General features: G+C 42.5%; 1 protein-coding gene across 3 annotated transcripts in view; it reads right to left on the reverse strand.

The window, feature by feature from the left end:
- Nucleotides 1-16,781, reverse strand: part of zgc:113516 (uncharacterized protein LOC541449 homolog) — a 230,183-nt gene that overhangs the window by 109,189 nt on the left and 104,213 nt on the right. For all 3 annotated transcript variants that reach the window (XM_052153177.1, XM_052153180.1, XM_052153178.1), the window contains exon 4: nt 11,592-11,740. In XM_052153177.1, the coding sequence (XP_052009137.1) occupies nt 11,592-11,740 (149 nt within the window). The remainder of the gene's footprint in view (nt 1-11,591; nt 11,741-16,781) is intronic.

Below are 16,781 nucleotides of genomic sequence, written 5' to 3' on the forward strand. Positions count from 1 at the left end.
GCTGCGAATAAACCACCTTTTCCAAGACTTTGGACAGAAAAGGCAATTTTGATATAGGCCTATAATTCTTAAAAACTATAGGATCAAGGCTAGGTTTTTTTCAGCAGAGGCTGAACTGTGTTACATGGAGCGACGGTGCAAGACGGGCAGACTACTGTGTGCCACGTAGCCAGCGCACCGGGCCGGCACGTAACCTCCCCTGATGTTATTATGAGTACCGAGACAGGCTAGCCCAGTCCTGCCTCTGCCCTCTTTTTTCATTTTCTCCACAGAAAATGAGAGAAATCTTTAACCGACTGGGACACCATTGTCTACACACTCCCAAGGGGAAGAAACCACGGAGACCACACCACACCCCACCCAGAGGGGGTATTTCAAGTGGAGATACATCACATGGTCTTGCCGAGTCTAGTCACAAGTATGTCATGTGGAGAAGTCCCATGGTAGGTCTTACCCAATGGGGGAGTAGACCCTACGAACATGGTGACTGGGGCAGAGGGGCCTCTGCCCAAGGAAGATGCAGTTTACCAGCAGGGAAATGTTTTTCAGCGGATATATGCGTCATAAGGGGTTACCTATGGGGAACCAGTGCATGCGGAGCACCTATCCCAGTACAGGGCTTAGATAGCACATGTACTGGGTTGGCAGTGAGTTTCTCCTTAAAATCGCCTGCCACAGGTCTCGGAAGAAGTCAACCATGTAACACATTTTTGTGAATGCTACTGGGAATCAACAACACATGTCTTCAGCTCAAGGGAGATGAAAGGTGCTAAGCGCAAGCGATATACCCGACCGATTGACCCAGACTCACCTGATCATACCTGCTAAGACACAAGACGAAACCGGCTCAACCCGGAGATTATAGAACCTCGCAAAGGTGTTGGGTGTAGCCCAGCCCGCTGCACTGCAAATGTTTGTTAAAGAGACACCACTGGTCAGCGCCCAGGAGGCCACCACACTCCTGTTAGAATGGGCTTGTAGCCCTGCCAGGTGCGGTACATGCTGAGCTTGGTAAGCAATAGCTATGGTGTCAATGATCCAGAGGGAGATCCCCTGCTTGGAGACGGCACTTTCTTTCCGATGTCCACCAAAGCAGACAGAGACTCTAAAGCTCTGCGTGTGATCCAAATAGATGCGTAAAGCATGCACTGGACACAGCAACGTCAAGGTTGGGTCTGCCTCCTCCTGGCGCAGAGCTTGCAGTTTCACCACCTGATCCCTGAATGGGGTCGTGGGAACCTTGGGCACATAGCTTGGTCGGGGTCTCAGGATCACATGAGAGGACCAAACTCCAGGCATGTTTCACTGACAGAGAACGCTTGCAGGTCCCCTACCCTCTTGAAGGAGGTTAGAGCCGTCAGGGGGGCAGTCTTCAGAGAGTGCCTTAAGCTCCACTGACTCTCAGGGCTCAAAGGGAGACCCTCGTAGGCATTGTAGGACTACAAAGATTTCCCATGAGGGAACGAGGTGTGGTCTGGAGGGATTCAACCTTCTGCGCTTCTCAGGAACCTGATGATCAGTTCGTGTTTTCCTAAGGACTTACTGCCCACTGTATTGTGGTGTGCCACTCTAGCGGCTTCGTACACCTTCAAGGTGGAGGGGAAAAGCCGTCCCTCCAACCTCTCCTGCAGAAAGGAAAGCACCGAGCCGACTGTGCACCTCTTGGTGTCTTCACATTTTGAGAAGAAAACCACTTAGCGAACAGACACCACTTCAAAGCATACCGGCGCCTCGTATTAGAGGGAGCCCTCGTCTGAATGTCTACTTTAGCAGTTGGTAGGACACTGAGGTCTTCCACGTCCCATCCAGGGGCCAGACATGGAGGTTCCAGAGGGCTGGTCGCAGGTGCCAGATGGTGCCCTGTCCCTGAGAAAGAAAGTGCTTCCTCAGGGAATTTGCCAGGGAGGGGCAGAGGCGTGGAGCGTGAGGTCAGAGAACCAAGTCTGGGAGGGCCAGTAGTGTGACTAGGACAACCTGCTCCCCTTTCCCTGACCTTACACAGGGTCTGTGCAAGCAGGCTCACTGGGGGAAATGCATATTTGCATAGTCCAGGAGGCCAGCTGTTCCAGCGCGTCTATACAGAGGGGTGCCTCGGTCAGGGCATACCAAAGCGGCCAGTGAGAGGATTCTGGGGAGGCAAACAGGTCTTCCTGTGCCTGCCCGTATTGACTCCAGATCCGCTGGACCACCTGAGGGTGGAGTCTCCACTCTACCATGTGGGTAACCTATCATGACAGCGCATCCGCTGTAGTGTTGAGGTTGCCTGGGATGTGAGTGGCTCGCAGGGACTTGAGGTACTGCTGATTCCAGAGGAGGAGACGGTGGGCGATTTGTGACATACAACGGGAGCGTATACTGTGCTGATATATGCCAGCATTGCTGTTTTGTCTGTCCGAACCAACACATGCTTGCCCTGGATCAATGGCCAGAGCCTCCGCAGGGCAACCAGTATTGCCAACAACTCGAGGTAGCCGATGTGCCAATGTAGTCGCGGGTCCGACCAGGAGCCTGCAGCTGCGTGCCCATTGTATACAGAACCCCAGCCCATCATGGAGGTGTCGGTTGTAACCACGACGCGCCTGGAGACCTGCTATAGGGGAACACCTACCCGTAGAAATGTGAGGTTGGTCCAAAGGCTGAAGAGGCGGACAGAGCGGCGTAATTGCCATGCGAAATGTCCCGCAGTGCCATGCCCTTCTCAGGACTCGAGTCTGGAGCCAGTGCTGAAGCGGTCTCATATGCATCAACCCAAGCAGTGTGGCCACGGCTGAGTACACTATATGCCCCAGGAGCCTCTGAAATAAGTTTTCTTCAAAGAGGACAGCACCGACTGTGCACTTATTCGTGAGGTGTGCGGTCATCGAGACTGAGTCCAACTCCAAGCCGAGAAAAGAGATGCTCTGAACTGGGAGGAGCTTGCTCTTTTCCCAGTTGACCCGAAACCCTTGTCAGCAGAGGTGCATGAGCACCAGGTCCCTGTGCGTACACAACACATCTGAGAACCCATGGCCCGTCGAAACCACCTGGGGTTGAGCGTGTTTGTACCACAGCTTGGTGCGCAGGGGTGGGGAAACTGCCGCAGGGTGCTGAATCTGCCAAAGAAAAATGGTGGAAGGTGGTTGTAATGATGGCTGTACACACCAGTTATGTGACTCAGGGAGCAAGGAAACCTCTCTTTTGTTAAACCTTTGGGTATCACAGCTACTTGAGCGTGCAGTGAAATTAAATGAGAAAGGAACAAAAGATTCTCCTACTGGCCCTCCACCGGGGTATGGAGTGGTCTGTTCACCAGCTCCGGAACAGTGGGTCTCATGGTCCCTGGGTCACCCCTCTCCTGGGTGCTTCGAAGCCTTCTTCTTGGCAACCTGCCGTGAGACGCGTGGTGTCTGCTCCCTGCGGGGTACTCGACTCCGGGGCAGGCCGCAGCAGAGCTGGTGCAGCCGCCACAGGAGGACACCCTTGGCGACGAGCAGATGGGGTGCGGGGTCTTGAGCCACGCCGCTTTCTGGGCAGGATGGTCTGCTACCTCGACCGTGTAGCCGAATAGGCTAGTCTGGGAAATGGGGGCATTAAGGAATCATGCCTTGTCGGCCTCTCTCTTCTTGACCAGGTTGAGCCAAATGTGGCACTCCTGGACCAACAAGGTGGACATCACCCGCCCGAAAGAACAGCCCGTGACCTTCGAGGTCAGTCGCCAAGCGCAGTTCCTGCATTAATACCAGGGTGGAACTACCCTTGTGCAGCTCTTTCAGCACCTTGATTTGGTGGACTTGCAGGAGAGCCATGGCGTGCAGAGCAGAGGTGGCTTGTCCAGTGGCACCGTAGGCTTTGGCTGCCAGGGACTACCTAAACCTACAGGCGCTAGACGGAAGCTTCAGGTGCCTTATCCACTGGGGGAATCACTGAGTAGCCCTTGGCTGCCCCACCATTGAGGTTAGTGAGGGTGGGGGAGCCGAAAGATCGGGACCTGGCAGTAAAAAATGCCATCCACAATCTTGTCAGCTCCTCATGCACTTCCGGCAAGAAAGGAACTGGGGTGGAGCATGGCTGTGAGCGGCGCCACAAGCCGAGATACCAATCGTCGAGCAGCGAGAGTTCAGGGGAGAGTGGAGGGTTCCACTCTAGCCCCACACTCGTAGCTGCCTGGGAAAGCACGTCCGTCATTTCCGCATCAGCGTGTGACTGGACGACCTCACCCGAAGCCCGGCCGAGGCTTTTGCATCCAACTGGACGAGCCTGCTCTCCGATGCTGCGCTCGAAAGCTCATCACATTTGCGGGCACCGAACAAGAGGTCGAACTTGCCCTGAGATGAGCCGTCGCACTCATCCAGAAGCCTAACTCGAGCAAACGAGCATGCTGGGAAATGGGAGGTCTGTGGGGATTTACCCAGTGAAGGTGGTCCCATTGTGGTCCCCAAATCACCCCCAGTGCTAGCCGCGCTGGCCGCATACCCATGGGTAGAAGGACCGAGGCAGGGAGTCGATGGGGTGCAACTGCAATGTTTGCCATGGTCATGTCCTCGCAATGAGGACATGAAGCATCCACGAAAGATGTCTTGCTGTGGGCAGCACCCAGGCACGAAAGACAGCGATCGTGGCCGTCTGAAGGCAAGTGATATCGATCACATCCAGGAGTAACACACAACCGGAAAGGCATCTTTAAAAAGACGCATCTTTAAAAAGACTTTCCGATGTGTGCCACACTTTTAGAATATATTCTTTGTAGATCTGCTAAAGCACCAGGGTTTATCTCTGCAGTGCACCTGTGCAGAGAGGGGAGAAAACCACTGTAATGCACCGTAAGGATCCAGCAGAGGTGAATGGAAGCCGTGGGAATTCAGATGACTTATTTCTCAATGAAATAGTGACTGTTCGGCTCTGAAGAGAAAATATGAATGAGCATGCCCCTCCTTTATACCCGTATGTTCGGGGTTAGTGGCATGCAAATACCACTCGCCAATTCCCATTGGCCTTTTATAAAAGATCAGAAGGTGTCTCTGGCTCCCAAGAGTGACCCCTAGTGTCACTACATTGACACAACGTCGAGTGAGTGATAGATAGGGAACTATTTTTTTAATATGTTTAATTCTGTAAAAAAATTCACTGCCAAAAATATATTATAATCAAGAGTTTTTGTCTTGTTTTCCATTTAAATTATCTAAAAATCCTTAAACAATATACATTTACTTGAGAAGCAACATATTAGATATTTAGACTTGCTTTCATAGAATGTATCTTGAATATAATCTTTTTAACATCATAGTTCATAGTATCATTAACCTTTGCTTTACATACACTGTAGTCCCTTCAGGGGATACAAAATCCAGTTTACATTTGTATTTTTGAATTTGAAGCATGATGAATAAAACTTTTCTTACATTTTATTACTTTGGTGTCATTATTTTGGTTGAGAATAGGACATCAGTGTGTGGATGTCAAATGGACGACACACAAGTTTTGACATCAGTTTGATTTGCATATTTGACCTGTTTTTTTATGTTGTTGTCATGTTTGATGTCAATTTTATGTCTTTTCAACATCAGTTGCCCACTGGGAAGTGCATTTTGTATATAAGTGAATTTTTTTCACTTGTTCATCCTTCTGCAAGTGCAGTAAAGAAAACACAAACTCACATACAAGATATATTCTCTAAAAGCAAGTTTAAATATCTTATATGTTGCTTCTCAGGTAAATATTAAATATTGTATTCTCCAACAACAATTTTTTCTTATGTATTATAGCCCCTAAAGTAAAAGTACATTGTTTTAAAGGTGTTTTAAGTATTATATTTTGGAAAACAAGCCAAAAAAGACTAATCAAAAGCATATTTTGTTGCAGTATATAATGGGCTAAGACTACACTCTCTCACCTTTATGTTCACTTCGATCCATCTTTTACTCACTCACAAAAGCAAACTCTCGCTCTTCTTTATAGAGCTGTGTATTGTTGATTTTCTTCACAATAAGATAACACATCTGTCTGGTGTGTGGTGAGCATACTGGCACACTATGGCTGTGTCACATCATTCAGGTAGATGCTGCACACTGGTGTTGGTTGAGGAAAGTCCCCCTATACTATGTAAAGTGCTTTGAGTTCCTAGAAAAGCACTATAAGGAATTATTGATCACATCTCTCAGCATGTGGATTACTCATTAGCTCTAAACCGCTAAAGGGTGCTAGAACCTTAGAATTTTAACAGGCCAGAGCTGAATGCCTCAAAGCTCTTTCTCCCATAGTCACAAACATTTAGTTGGAGGAAGTAAGGCACATTAAGTTTGTTTCACCAACTGTCATCAAAGAGAAGAAGGACAAATGTAAGAACACCACCACAACAATGATTTCCTGGTTGGAAGTTCAATGTAAATGCATGACAAACACTTTCCTGCAACATTCAGTGTTCACAAGGATGCACATATTGGAGGCTGATTTGTTTCCATTTATACATTCATATTGCATTAGAGAAAAAAGATTATTTGTGAGTCCTTTTATACATTTGCACAGACATTGAGCGAGCATCATTTGGCAGCATATTCAAACAATTGTAACTTCCAAACACTGTAAAACTCTGAGTCTGTGCTTTCTTTTTAATGTGCCGATAAGCTTGCCCATATTTTCTATGTTTATCAAAATTGAATGAATTAATACACTGTATATGCACATCAATGTGTCATGTTATATTCTTCTAGCAATAAAAATGAAAGAAAAAGTAAACAGAATTGTTCTTCATGGGAGTAGAATAATTATTAAATAAAATATTGAAAAATATTTGAATAAGAATCAAAATTTTCCATTACATGAATTAGGCTGGAAGTATTGTGACTCCATTATTTGTATAATATTTGTCTCATAACATGCATCTGACCTTTAGGCTACATGTAATCAGAAATGCCATGCAGTTCAAAACTGAAGTCTATGTGCATTGTTATTCATTTTCAATGCACATAGACTTTCAAGTATTTTATTAGTATTTGCTATTAACTGATTTTGTCCCAAAGCTCAGTAACATTGATTAAGTTTTTCAATTCTTGACAGAAATTATATAGCAGTGTTTCAACAACCTTACGCAACGTCACAACATTTATTTTCATCCAGAGTTGCATTAATGTTTTACCGAGATCTTGTATTGATGACTGGAATGTCAAACCACTCCGTAAAGTCTTATTCAGCATATCCCAAAGACTTTCAGTGGGGTTAAGGTTGGGACTCTGTGGTGGCTAATTCATGTGTGAAAATAATTCCTCATGTTCCCTGAAATGTAAGCACAGCGTAGTTCTAGTGGGAAGACTAGCAACTGTACATCATTAGCTGGCTAATTTAGCTGGGTAATTTCTAGGCAATCACATCCAATCCATTGCTTTATAAGTCTGCTCACAATCTATCACGTTGCTTTTTCAGTGTGCTAACATGGCAACCTCCACCACCCCACCACTACAGGTTGAGTCCCGTCCTGCACGGGGGTAGGATCCTCGCCCCTGCCTCCTATCTCTGGCAGGATATGACAGTTCCGAGTACAACTTCCTCGGACCGCCAGACGGAGCCTACGCAAAAGAGAGACATTACTTTTCTGTTTTATATTCATCAAATAAATGTAATCTTAAATTTCACTCAAGTTCACTGCAAGTTTTCCTGATAGAACCACTATTACACAATTTGAGCCTGATGAATCTTGGCATTGTCATCCTAGAATATGCCCGTGCCATCAGGGAAAAAATATCCATTGATGGGATAACCATTATCTTTCTCCCATAATCTCTTGAGAGTGGTCGAGACTCCGTCCCCCAGACTCAGAATTAACAAGCAGTAATAAACTGATGCCTCATGTCCTTTTTCAAAAGCAGTGATCACCTCTCCCAGAGTATCTGTACTATTTTTGGGAATAGCATACACCCTCCTAAAGCAGCAAAGCAAGTGGCGTAGCTGTGAATACCTAAAAAACTGAGATCTGAGGATCGCAAAATATTTAACCAAATTTTTAAAGGATCTCAGAACACCTTTCTCATATAGGTCACCAAGTGTATTAACCCCCCTCCCAATCCACTCTGACCAACAAAAAGGGGATTAATTAATGCATAGTTTGGGGTTTAGCCATAAGCTTAAGGCAACATTTAGATAAATATCTGAATTAAACACTCTGGACACCTTTGTCCATACAAGTGCAAATGCAAAAAACAGGGTTTAACTTAACCTCTCTGGACAGTTTGATTGAAAGGCTTTGCAGTGGTGATCTGGGGGCAAGAACTTCATTTTCAATACAAAACCAAGCAGGGGCTCTCTCAGGTGGAAGTGACCAATGAGCCAAATGTCTGAGACCAAATGCATAATAATACAACTAAATTGGGTTGGCCTAACCCACTTTTGTGAATTGGCCTATATAACTTTCTGAAATTTAATATTATTATTTAATCCAAATAAAGAAATTCTCTATGCTATCAAATTGGACATCTACAGCAAGAGACTGTAACAGGTAGTTGAATTTTGGACTACAATTTATTTTAAAAACATTAACCTTCCCAATAATCAATAAATGTAATGAAACCCAACTGTCCACATCATTCAAAAACCTTTTTATTAAGGGATCAAAATAAACTCTGACTAAATCAGACAAGTTTGCTGGGAATAAATAAAATTCCCAAATATTAATGCCCTGTTTGGGCCACTGAAAGGCGACCAGCTGGAAGGCTGTTACTGGACAGTACGCTGTCAAATCCAAAGATTCAGATTTAGACCAATTGACTTTGTATTCTGAGAACTTGGAAATGGATTTAATAATTATGTGGCGGTAAGGCATAGATCTAGTAGGGTCAGAGATGAATATAATATAATATAATATGTATAAGTGATGACATAACTTTACTTAATCGGTTAGCCAGAATTTTGTAAACATTTTTTACATCTGACTGGATCAGGGAAACAGGAAGATAACTTTTACACTCGCTTGGATCTTTGTCCTTTTTAAGAATCAGACTGATACAGGCTTGTGTCATGGTTGGCGGAAGCTTTAAATTTTTTAATGATTCTGTATAAACTTCTGACAAAAGTGGAGCCAGTTCTGTAGCATAAGATCTAAAAAATTCAGCGGCAAAGCCATCTGGCCCCGGAGCCTTGACTGTAGGCAGGGCCTTAATTACCTCATCAAGCTCCTGCAAGGTTATTTCAGAATCAAGACAATTTATGCCAAAGATGTGGAACTCTAGAGATCAAGATAGAATTCTTAAAAAGCATTATTAATATCAATTGGCCAAGGTAAAAATTTCACCACCAGCAGATTTCACTGAGGCAATGGCAGAAAAAGACTCTCTCTGCTTTATATATCTAGCCATATACATATATAGATCATAGCTTTGTCCCCCGACTCAAAGTATGACTGTCTTGCCCTGAATAACCAAAACTCAACTTTCCGCGACAAAATGGTATTATATCTATATTTCAATCGACCTCTGCACTTTTAATATTTCCTACTAACTCCACAAGTTCTCGAACTTTGGATTTTTTTATGAATGAGGCATACTGTATGATCCAACCCCTAAGAACCACCTTAAGTGCCTCCCAAGCCACGCACACAGAGGATACTGAGGACAAGTTGGTCTCCATATAAACACTTATTTCAGCCTTTAACATTTGTTGGAATTCAGGATTTTGCAAAAGGTATACATTAAAGCGCCAACTATATGATTTCTTTTTCTCTGTATATGGCAACACCTCAAAATTCACCAGGGCCTGATCTGAGATTAAGATTTTTCCAATTGAGCAATCAACAACAGATGAAATGAGGGAAAAAATCTAGTCTAGAATAAATCTTATGGACTGATGAAAAAAATATATCGTTCCTACCAGATGGGTTCAAAAGTCTCCACTGTAAGACCAGACTTTTTACACATCCTGTGAAGTATCAATGCATTTCTTGCATTCCTTGAATCTATCACGTTTCTCTCTTGTTGAATTAGCAAAGTCTGGGACCAAGAACATTTTGTGGTTCTTCCAACAAAGCCTCCCTTACCTCCTCGCCTTGAGTAACACAAGATCTTTATCGGATGATCTCCGAAAGTTTTTTGATTGATTAGAATTGATCTGGATCGCCCTCCCTCAGCGGATCTCCGAGCTGGAACACTGTGAGCTCGCTTGATTTCCAGCTTATTACCATCTCGGTGAATTTAGTCTCCATGGCAGTGATCGATCGATGTATTCCTGCAAGGTCCTCCAAGTCAGCAATGACCTTCGTCAGCATTGCCAACATGTTCAACAGTTGTCGCTGAATCTCTTTCGCCTGACTGGCCAAATTGAGTGTCTGAACAAACTGAGCAGGCTTTCGGCCTGTTGCACAGGGGCTTCAGCTTGAGCACAGCTCAATGTCTCCAGAGTCCAAGGATTTTGAATTCTTTCACATATTGTCTTCCTAGACCAGTTATGAATTCGATTGTATCAAATCTCAGCGGTTTATAACATAAAAAGTATTAAAACTAGCAACTTGTGCAGAGCTCACCATTCACATGTCTGACCCTCGCATGGCACTACGCTACTCAAATATGTAACTTTTTAATCAAATTCAATATGGAGGAGAGACAGTATGGCCAATAAGGAAAATATTGGTGTTGTTGAAATCCTCGTGACCCAATGAATTAAAAGAAATCAAGCTCACATTTTAGGACATACAGTTCAAAAGTTAAAGGCAAAATTATAAATATTTCACATTTCTTGAACAATAGGTGGCCCAAAATAATTTTGTTTCTAGGACAAATGGTTCAAAAGATACATGCAAAAGAAAAGTGATTTTTTTTAAACTGGTGGTGGTGCTATAAAGTGTGTCCTAGAGACCCCAAATTTGGTATGGGTGCTATTAATGCCTACCCCATCTGTGTTTCAAACCCCTATCAGTGTGCCAAAATAATTTTCCTATGTACGGTTCTATGGGCTGCCTTAGACTCCCATTGGGAAGGAATAATAATAATAATATTTACAGAAACAATAGGTGCCACAGCACCATAGGGGCTTGGTCCCTATTGATAATAATGGATACAATAGGGGCAACAACACTGTTGCTGCTTGGCCCCTAATAAGAAAACTAACAGATACAATTGGGACTACAGCCCCTTTGGGGCCTGGCACTTAATAATAATAATAATAATAATAAGACGAAGAAGAAAAAGAAAACTAACAGATACAATAGTGGCTATATAATAATATTAACAATGTTAATAATAATGACTCTCACTTTCCTCACACTGAACTATGGTGCAAAAAGTGTCCCTTTGCACCTTGTGGCAGGGATTTTGTGAATGAGTTTCACATGGAAAATGTTTGTTTTTATTGCCGCGTTAATCTGTGCATTAGTGCATTTTATTCTGGTTGAATACCTACTGTATAATGCCTTATCATTCCACATAAATTTATATTTTTAGATAAACACATGATAAAAAGATAACTCACATATATTATTTAAACATGAATGTTATTATTACAATGTCTGGACAATATGACTTTCTAGAAATGCTTCTGTCTCAGAACAGAAGCATTTCAACTAAATTAATGTATTCCAATTTATTGCCTCCAAAAAAAGCACAGATTTAGTTAAAGCTAAGACATTTTTTTGTCACCTTCTTGGATGTTGTAGATTATATTTTTAGTCAGGAGATCATTATGACACAGCACTACTGGTGACTCGATGTGTTGAAGATGACACTTCAGCTCCTCCATCTCTTTGATGATGATTGTTATATTTGGAGCCTCCAGGTGGGCAATGGACCTGACAGAGACAAGTTTGTAACTGTTAATATTTTGGCAGAACAGTAGTGAATTATAGTCTGTTTTGTCATCACATAATTTGAAACCAAGTACTGAAGAAATATTTACAGACAGTGGTGATGGGTGCTTTCTAAACATGCTTCATAAAGCTTTAAAACCTTTACAAATCATTTGTTTCAAACCAATGCTTCGGAACACATATCAAACTGGCCAAGTCACATGATTTCAGCAAATTAGGCTTTGTTATGGCATAGTGTTTTGAAGTTTTGGTTGTTCCCGGGGGAGTTGATCTCTAATAGTTAAACCTGAGTGAACCCATTAACCTGTTTCATGAGGTTTTAACGGATCTCGGGTCAGTCTTATAATGCTGGTTCATAAAACTGAAATGATTCAATACTGTTTGGACTGATCCATGGTCAGTGCTTGCCTCAAGATGCCTTGCTGATCATCTGATTTGAAACCCCTTCAAAATGAACTATAAAAAAATCTAAATGGTCAGATATTGTGGGTTATTATGTAGGCAAGATCTTTGAAATGGCATTTTTTGGACAACATTTAATAGCAATCTTGCAAAGTGCATCCAAGAGTTGTGAATTACCAATAATACTTCATCGATGTTGCGATACCTGCACTCCATCAACCCTAATGTTTTATCTGATGGGCATACATCTGCTGAATCTAAAAGCCTACTTTGCACATCATAAAGACAAATTTAAGAACTTCACACAGTGGACAGTGTAATAATTAATTATTTTCTTTATTTACCAGGAAGGCAAAAGTGATTATTGGACAAGATCATCACGGATTCAAAGCCATTTTCAGTGATGGAGGATGAGGGATTCAGGGCTTTTGTCAAGATGCTTGACCCAACATATGTGCTTCCTACATAACATGGAATGCAGGACATGCTTGCTGCAAGGTTGAACGCAACAAAAGTGATTGCTGAATGCAGTGCACAGATTTCAGACTTCAGCTACACTGCCACCACTGGTATTACCCCAGCCATCAACTTCAGGAGGAGGATAACTCCTGGACCATAAAATTGCAGAGACACAAAGAGTCCACAGTGTCACTCTGCAACTCATCTCTGCTGACGTACACCATTTCCAGAACAAGTGATCCACTGAACTACTGGGAAAAATACCAGACGATATTCCCTCATCTGTTCCACCAGGCCAATAAATACCTCTCGATAACAGCAATATCTGTGCAAAGCAAAATTAATTTTTCTAAAGTAGAGGTTCTTTGTATGCCACTTTACCAACATAATTTTCCTCACTGGTAACACTGCCTCTTTCATTTTTATATTTTCAATGACAAACACGTGTATATTACATAAAGGTAGAGTGAGAGTTAATTTTCTTTAATTGGCCTGATTAGCCATGGCCTCCCTAAAACACAGAAAACAAGAAGTACAAAATAATAAAATAACACATTATCCAGACACTTGGTTGAATGATATTTAATGATTTGTAGATTACATTTAAGAGATTACACTTTTATGAAATCTTTTTTGCAGTTGGTTTGTACAAAGTGTCACTTGTTAGGGCGGTGTTTTCGTTGCATTTACACTGTTTTGACCAGCAGATGTTACCAGTTTGTGGTGTTTATATATGTAAATTGTGTTGTGTAAGTATGTTGTTTACTGTAATTGGTATATGTCTCGTCACTGTCATGACTGCTATGTTGCTCAGAACTGCACACAAGAATTTCACCTACTGTTGCACTTGTGTACATGGTAGTGTGACAATAAAGTGATTTGATTTTGATTTGATTTGATTTTGAGCTCTTCGAAACAGTGAATCATTTTGCAAAGCAATTGATTCAGTGTTTTAAAAAGCTTTGTTTCTCCCATCACTATCCCTGTTCCTGTCTGGACCCTATCCACCCTGTATAGTCTCTGAGATTAGAATGTCCCAAATCATAGAATGTGGAAATGAGTGTGCATTCCATTTCAGATTCATCATCATCTCAGATGAGGCCGATGACAGTGATGTTGTCTGCAAACTTCAGGAGCTTGACAGAGGGGTCCCTGGTGGTGCAATCATTGGTGTAGAGTGAGAAGAGTAGTGTCTCACTGTCTCTTACTGTGCCTATTTTCCTGTTCCTTTTAGTAATTTAGAGTACTGTCCCGTACTTTTGCACATGTTTGCAAGTGCACTTTATGTAGAAATATTATTTAATCTGTGTAGTCTCATGTGGTTCTGTGTTTGTCCTATGTTGTTTTATGTAGCACCATGGTCCTAGAGGAACGTTGTCTCGTTTCGCTGTGTACTATATGGTTAAATGACAATAAAAACCACTTGACTTGTCACTTGACTTGAGCTGGTAATCCACTGACAGATAGACATGGGAACAGGGAGTTGGTTTAACTTAGTCTGGAGAATAACTGGGATGATGGTAGTGAAAGCTGAACTGAAGTCCACAAAAAGGATCCTTGCATATGTCCCCTATCTGTCCAGATGTTGCAAGACATGATGCAATCCCATGTTGACTGCATAATCCACAGACCTGCCTACGATAAGCAAATTGAAGGGGATCTAGAAAAGGACCAGTGATGTCCCTCAGGTGGGCAACACCAGTCTCTCAAATGACTTCATGACCACAGACGACAGGTCTGAAGTCATTAAGTCCTGTGATTTTTGGTTTCTTAGGGATAGGGATAATAATTGAGAGTTTGAAGCAGCATGGCTCCAGTGATCTATTGAAGATCTGTGTGAAGATGGGGCCAGTTGGTTAGAACAGGATCGGAGGCACGCTGGTGAGACACCATCTGGGTTGAAGCATTCCTCGTCTTTTGCTTCTGAAAGACACGGCACACATAATCTTCACAGATCTTGAGTGCAGGTTGAATAGCAGGAGGGGGGAGGAGGGGGGTTGCAGGAGGTGTTGGTGTTTGTGTGTACTGAAGGTCAGAGCGGGTGTGGGGTGTGAGATTGGGCCTTTCAAATCTACAGTAAAACACATTCAAGTCGTCAGCCAATCAGTGGTCCACCACAGGTATTATCTGGGCATTATGGTTATCATCCAGGAAAGCGTTCAAGAGTTCTAGGCAAAAAATTTATTTTTTCATATCTCCTGACCAGTAGGGAGCAGTGTGGCAAAGTATATCCTCAGGGCTTAATGTTGATGACACGTACAAAGTTTCATCACAATCCCTCAAAGCATTTCGGAGATACAGCCTCAAGTTCAATTTTGCTTGTTCTTTGTCAAATTCATTGAAGCGTCATTCGAAAATGGTATGTTTATCAAAATTCTGTGATTAACATTTTATCGTGAATGCCTCTAGATGAAGCAGTCCAATTTACGTGCAAATTGGACAAACGGCCAAGGACGAGTTAGAAAAAGAGATTAATTCCTCCAAGCTCAATTGTTATGCCTGAAGTAGAAAAGCACACCCCCTTACAGACACAGATATGTAGAAATACATAAATAAGGATATAAATAAATGTAGAAATACGTAAATGTGGAAATATATAAATGCAGAAATAAATACATGTGGAAATAAATAAATACAATAATACATTATTAAGGAAATAAAAGTGCAAATACTAATTTATGTTAGATTTTAAAATGTATATACTTCCATTTATTTCAAAAATTTTGGAAAAAGTAGTGGCATGCCAGCTGACTTCCTTTATGGAGCAGCACAACCTATTTGCTATTTTTCAGTCTGGTTTCCGGAAAATGCACTCCACTGAAACAGCTCTTATCAAAGTCTCTAGTGATGTGATGATGGCAGCGGACACTGGCCGCTACACTGTACTTGTACTTCTCGATTTGAGTTCTGCCTTTGACACGGTAGATCACAGTATACTGATCAACCGGCTTCAAAATGAGATGGGACTATCTGGATCTGTCCTACAGTGGTTCTCTTCCTATATTCAAGACAGAACCTTTAATGTTTCTATAAACAATGTACAGTCAGATGTGACCAATTTGTCCTGCGGAGTGGCACAAGGGTCAGTTTTGGGGCCTATTTTGTTTTTACTGTACATTTTGCCACTTGGTCATATTATGGGTTGTTTTAAGGATGTATCGTATCATCTTTATGCCGATGATGTCCAGTTGTATTGTTCTTTTAATGATGCTGAGTTCCATCGATTGTCACTGTTCTTAGAGTGTGTGTCCTCTATCAAAGACTGGCTGGCCACAAACTTTTTGCAGATAAATGCAAGTAAGACTGAAACATTGATCTTTGCTCCAGACCATAAGATCCCGGTGATCAAACAGCACCTTGGCTCCCTTGGCTCCTCTGTCAAATCCAGCCTCAGAAACCTGGGGGTTGTGTTTGGCCAGGCCATGTCTTTGGAGATACACTCAAAACAGCTTGTCCGAAACTGCCTCTATCACCTCAGGAATATCTCTAAGATAACGTAAAATGTTGTCAAAGAAGGATCTGGAAATTATTATTCATGCTTTCATATCAACTAGACTTGATTATTGCAACTCTGTCTTTACCTTCATGAATAAGTCTGCTGTGAACAAGCTGCAAATGGTTCAAAATTGTGCTGCTAGACTTTTAACTGGTGCCCCAAGAAGGTCTCATATCACTCCCGTTTTGTTGACTCTCCACTGGCTCCCTGTAAAATATAGGATTGATTTTAAGATTTTAGTGCTGACTTTTAGGGCATTAAATAGTCAGGCCCAACAGTACATCAAGGTCCTTTTGAGTCAGCACTCCTCTAGCCGCACTCTTCGGTCTTCTGGCCAGAACCTTCTTATGGTCCCCAAGACTCATTATAAAACCCGTGGGGACCTGTCTTTTCAGTCTGTTGCCCCCAGACTGTGGAACGCCCTGCCCCTGTCTCTGCGTCTGGCTGACTCTGTTGACTCTTTTAAAAAAGATCTGAAGACTTGTTTATTTAAGAAGGCTTTTGGTTGATGGGTTTTAACTAGTGTCACTTTGATTTTACATATGTATTGTATATATTTTTATATTGTTTATATAAGATTTTGCTTTTACCTTTCTCGTGTACAGCACTTTGTGATTTTATCTGTGAAAAGCGCTTTAGAAATAAACTTTACTTACTTACTTACTT

The sequence above is a fragment of the Xyrauchen texanus genome, chromosome 22 (assembly GCF_025860055.1).
Source record: "Xyrauchen texanus isolate HMW12.3.18 chromosome 22, RBS_HiC_50CHRs, whole genome shotgun sequence".
Classification (NCBI taxonomy): Eukaryota; Metazoa; Chordata; class Actinopteri; order Cypriniformes; family Catostomidae; genus Xyrauchen; species Xyrauchen texanus.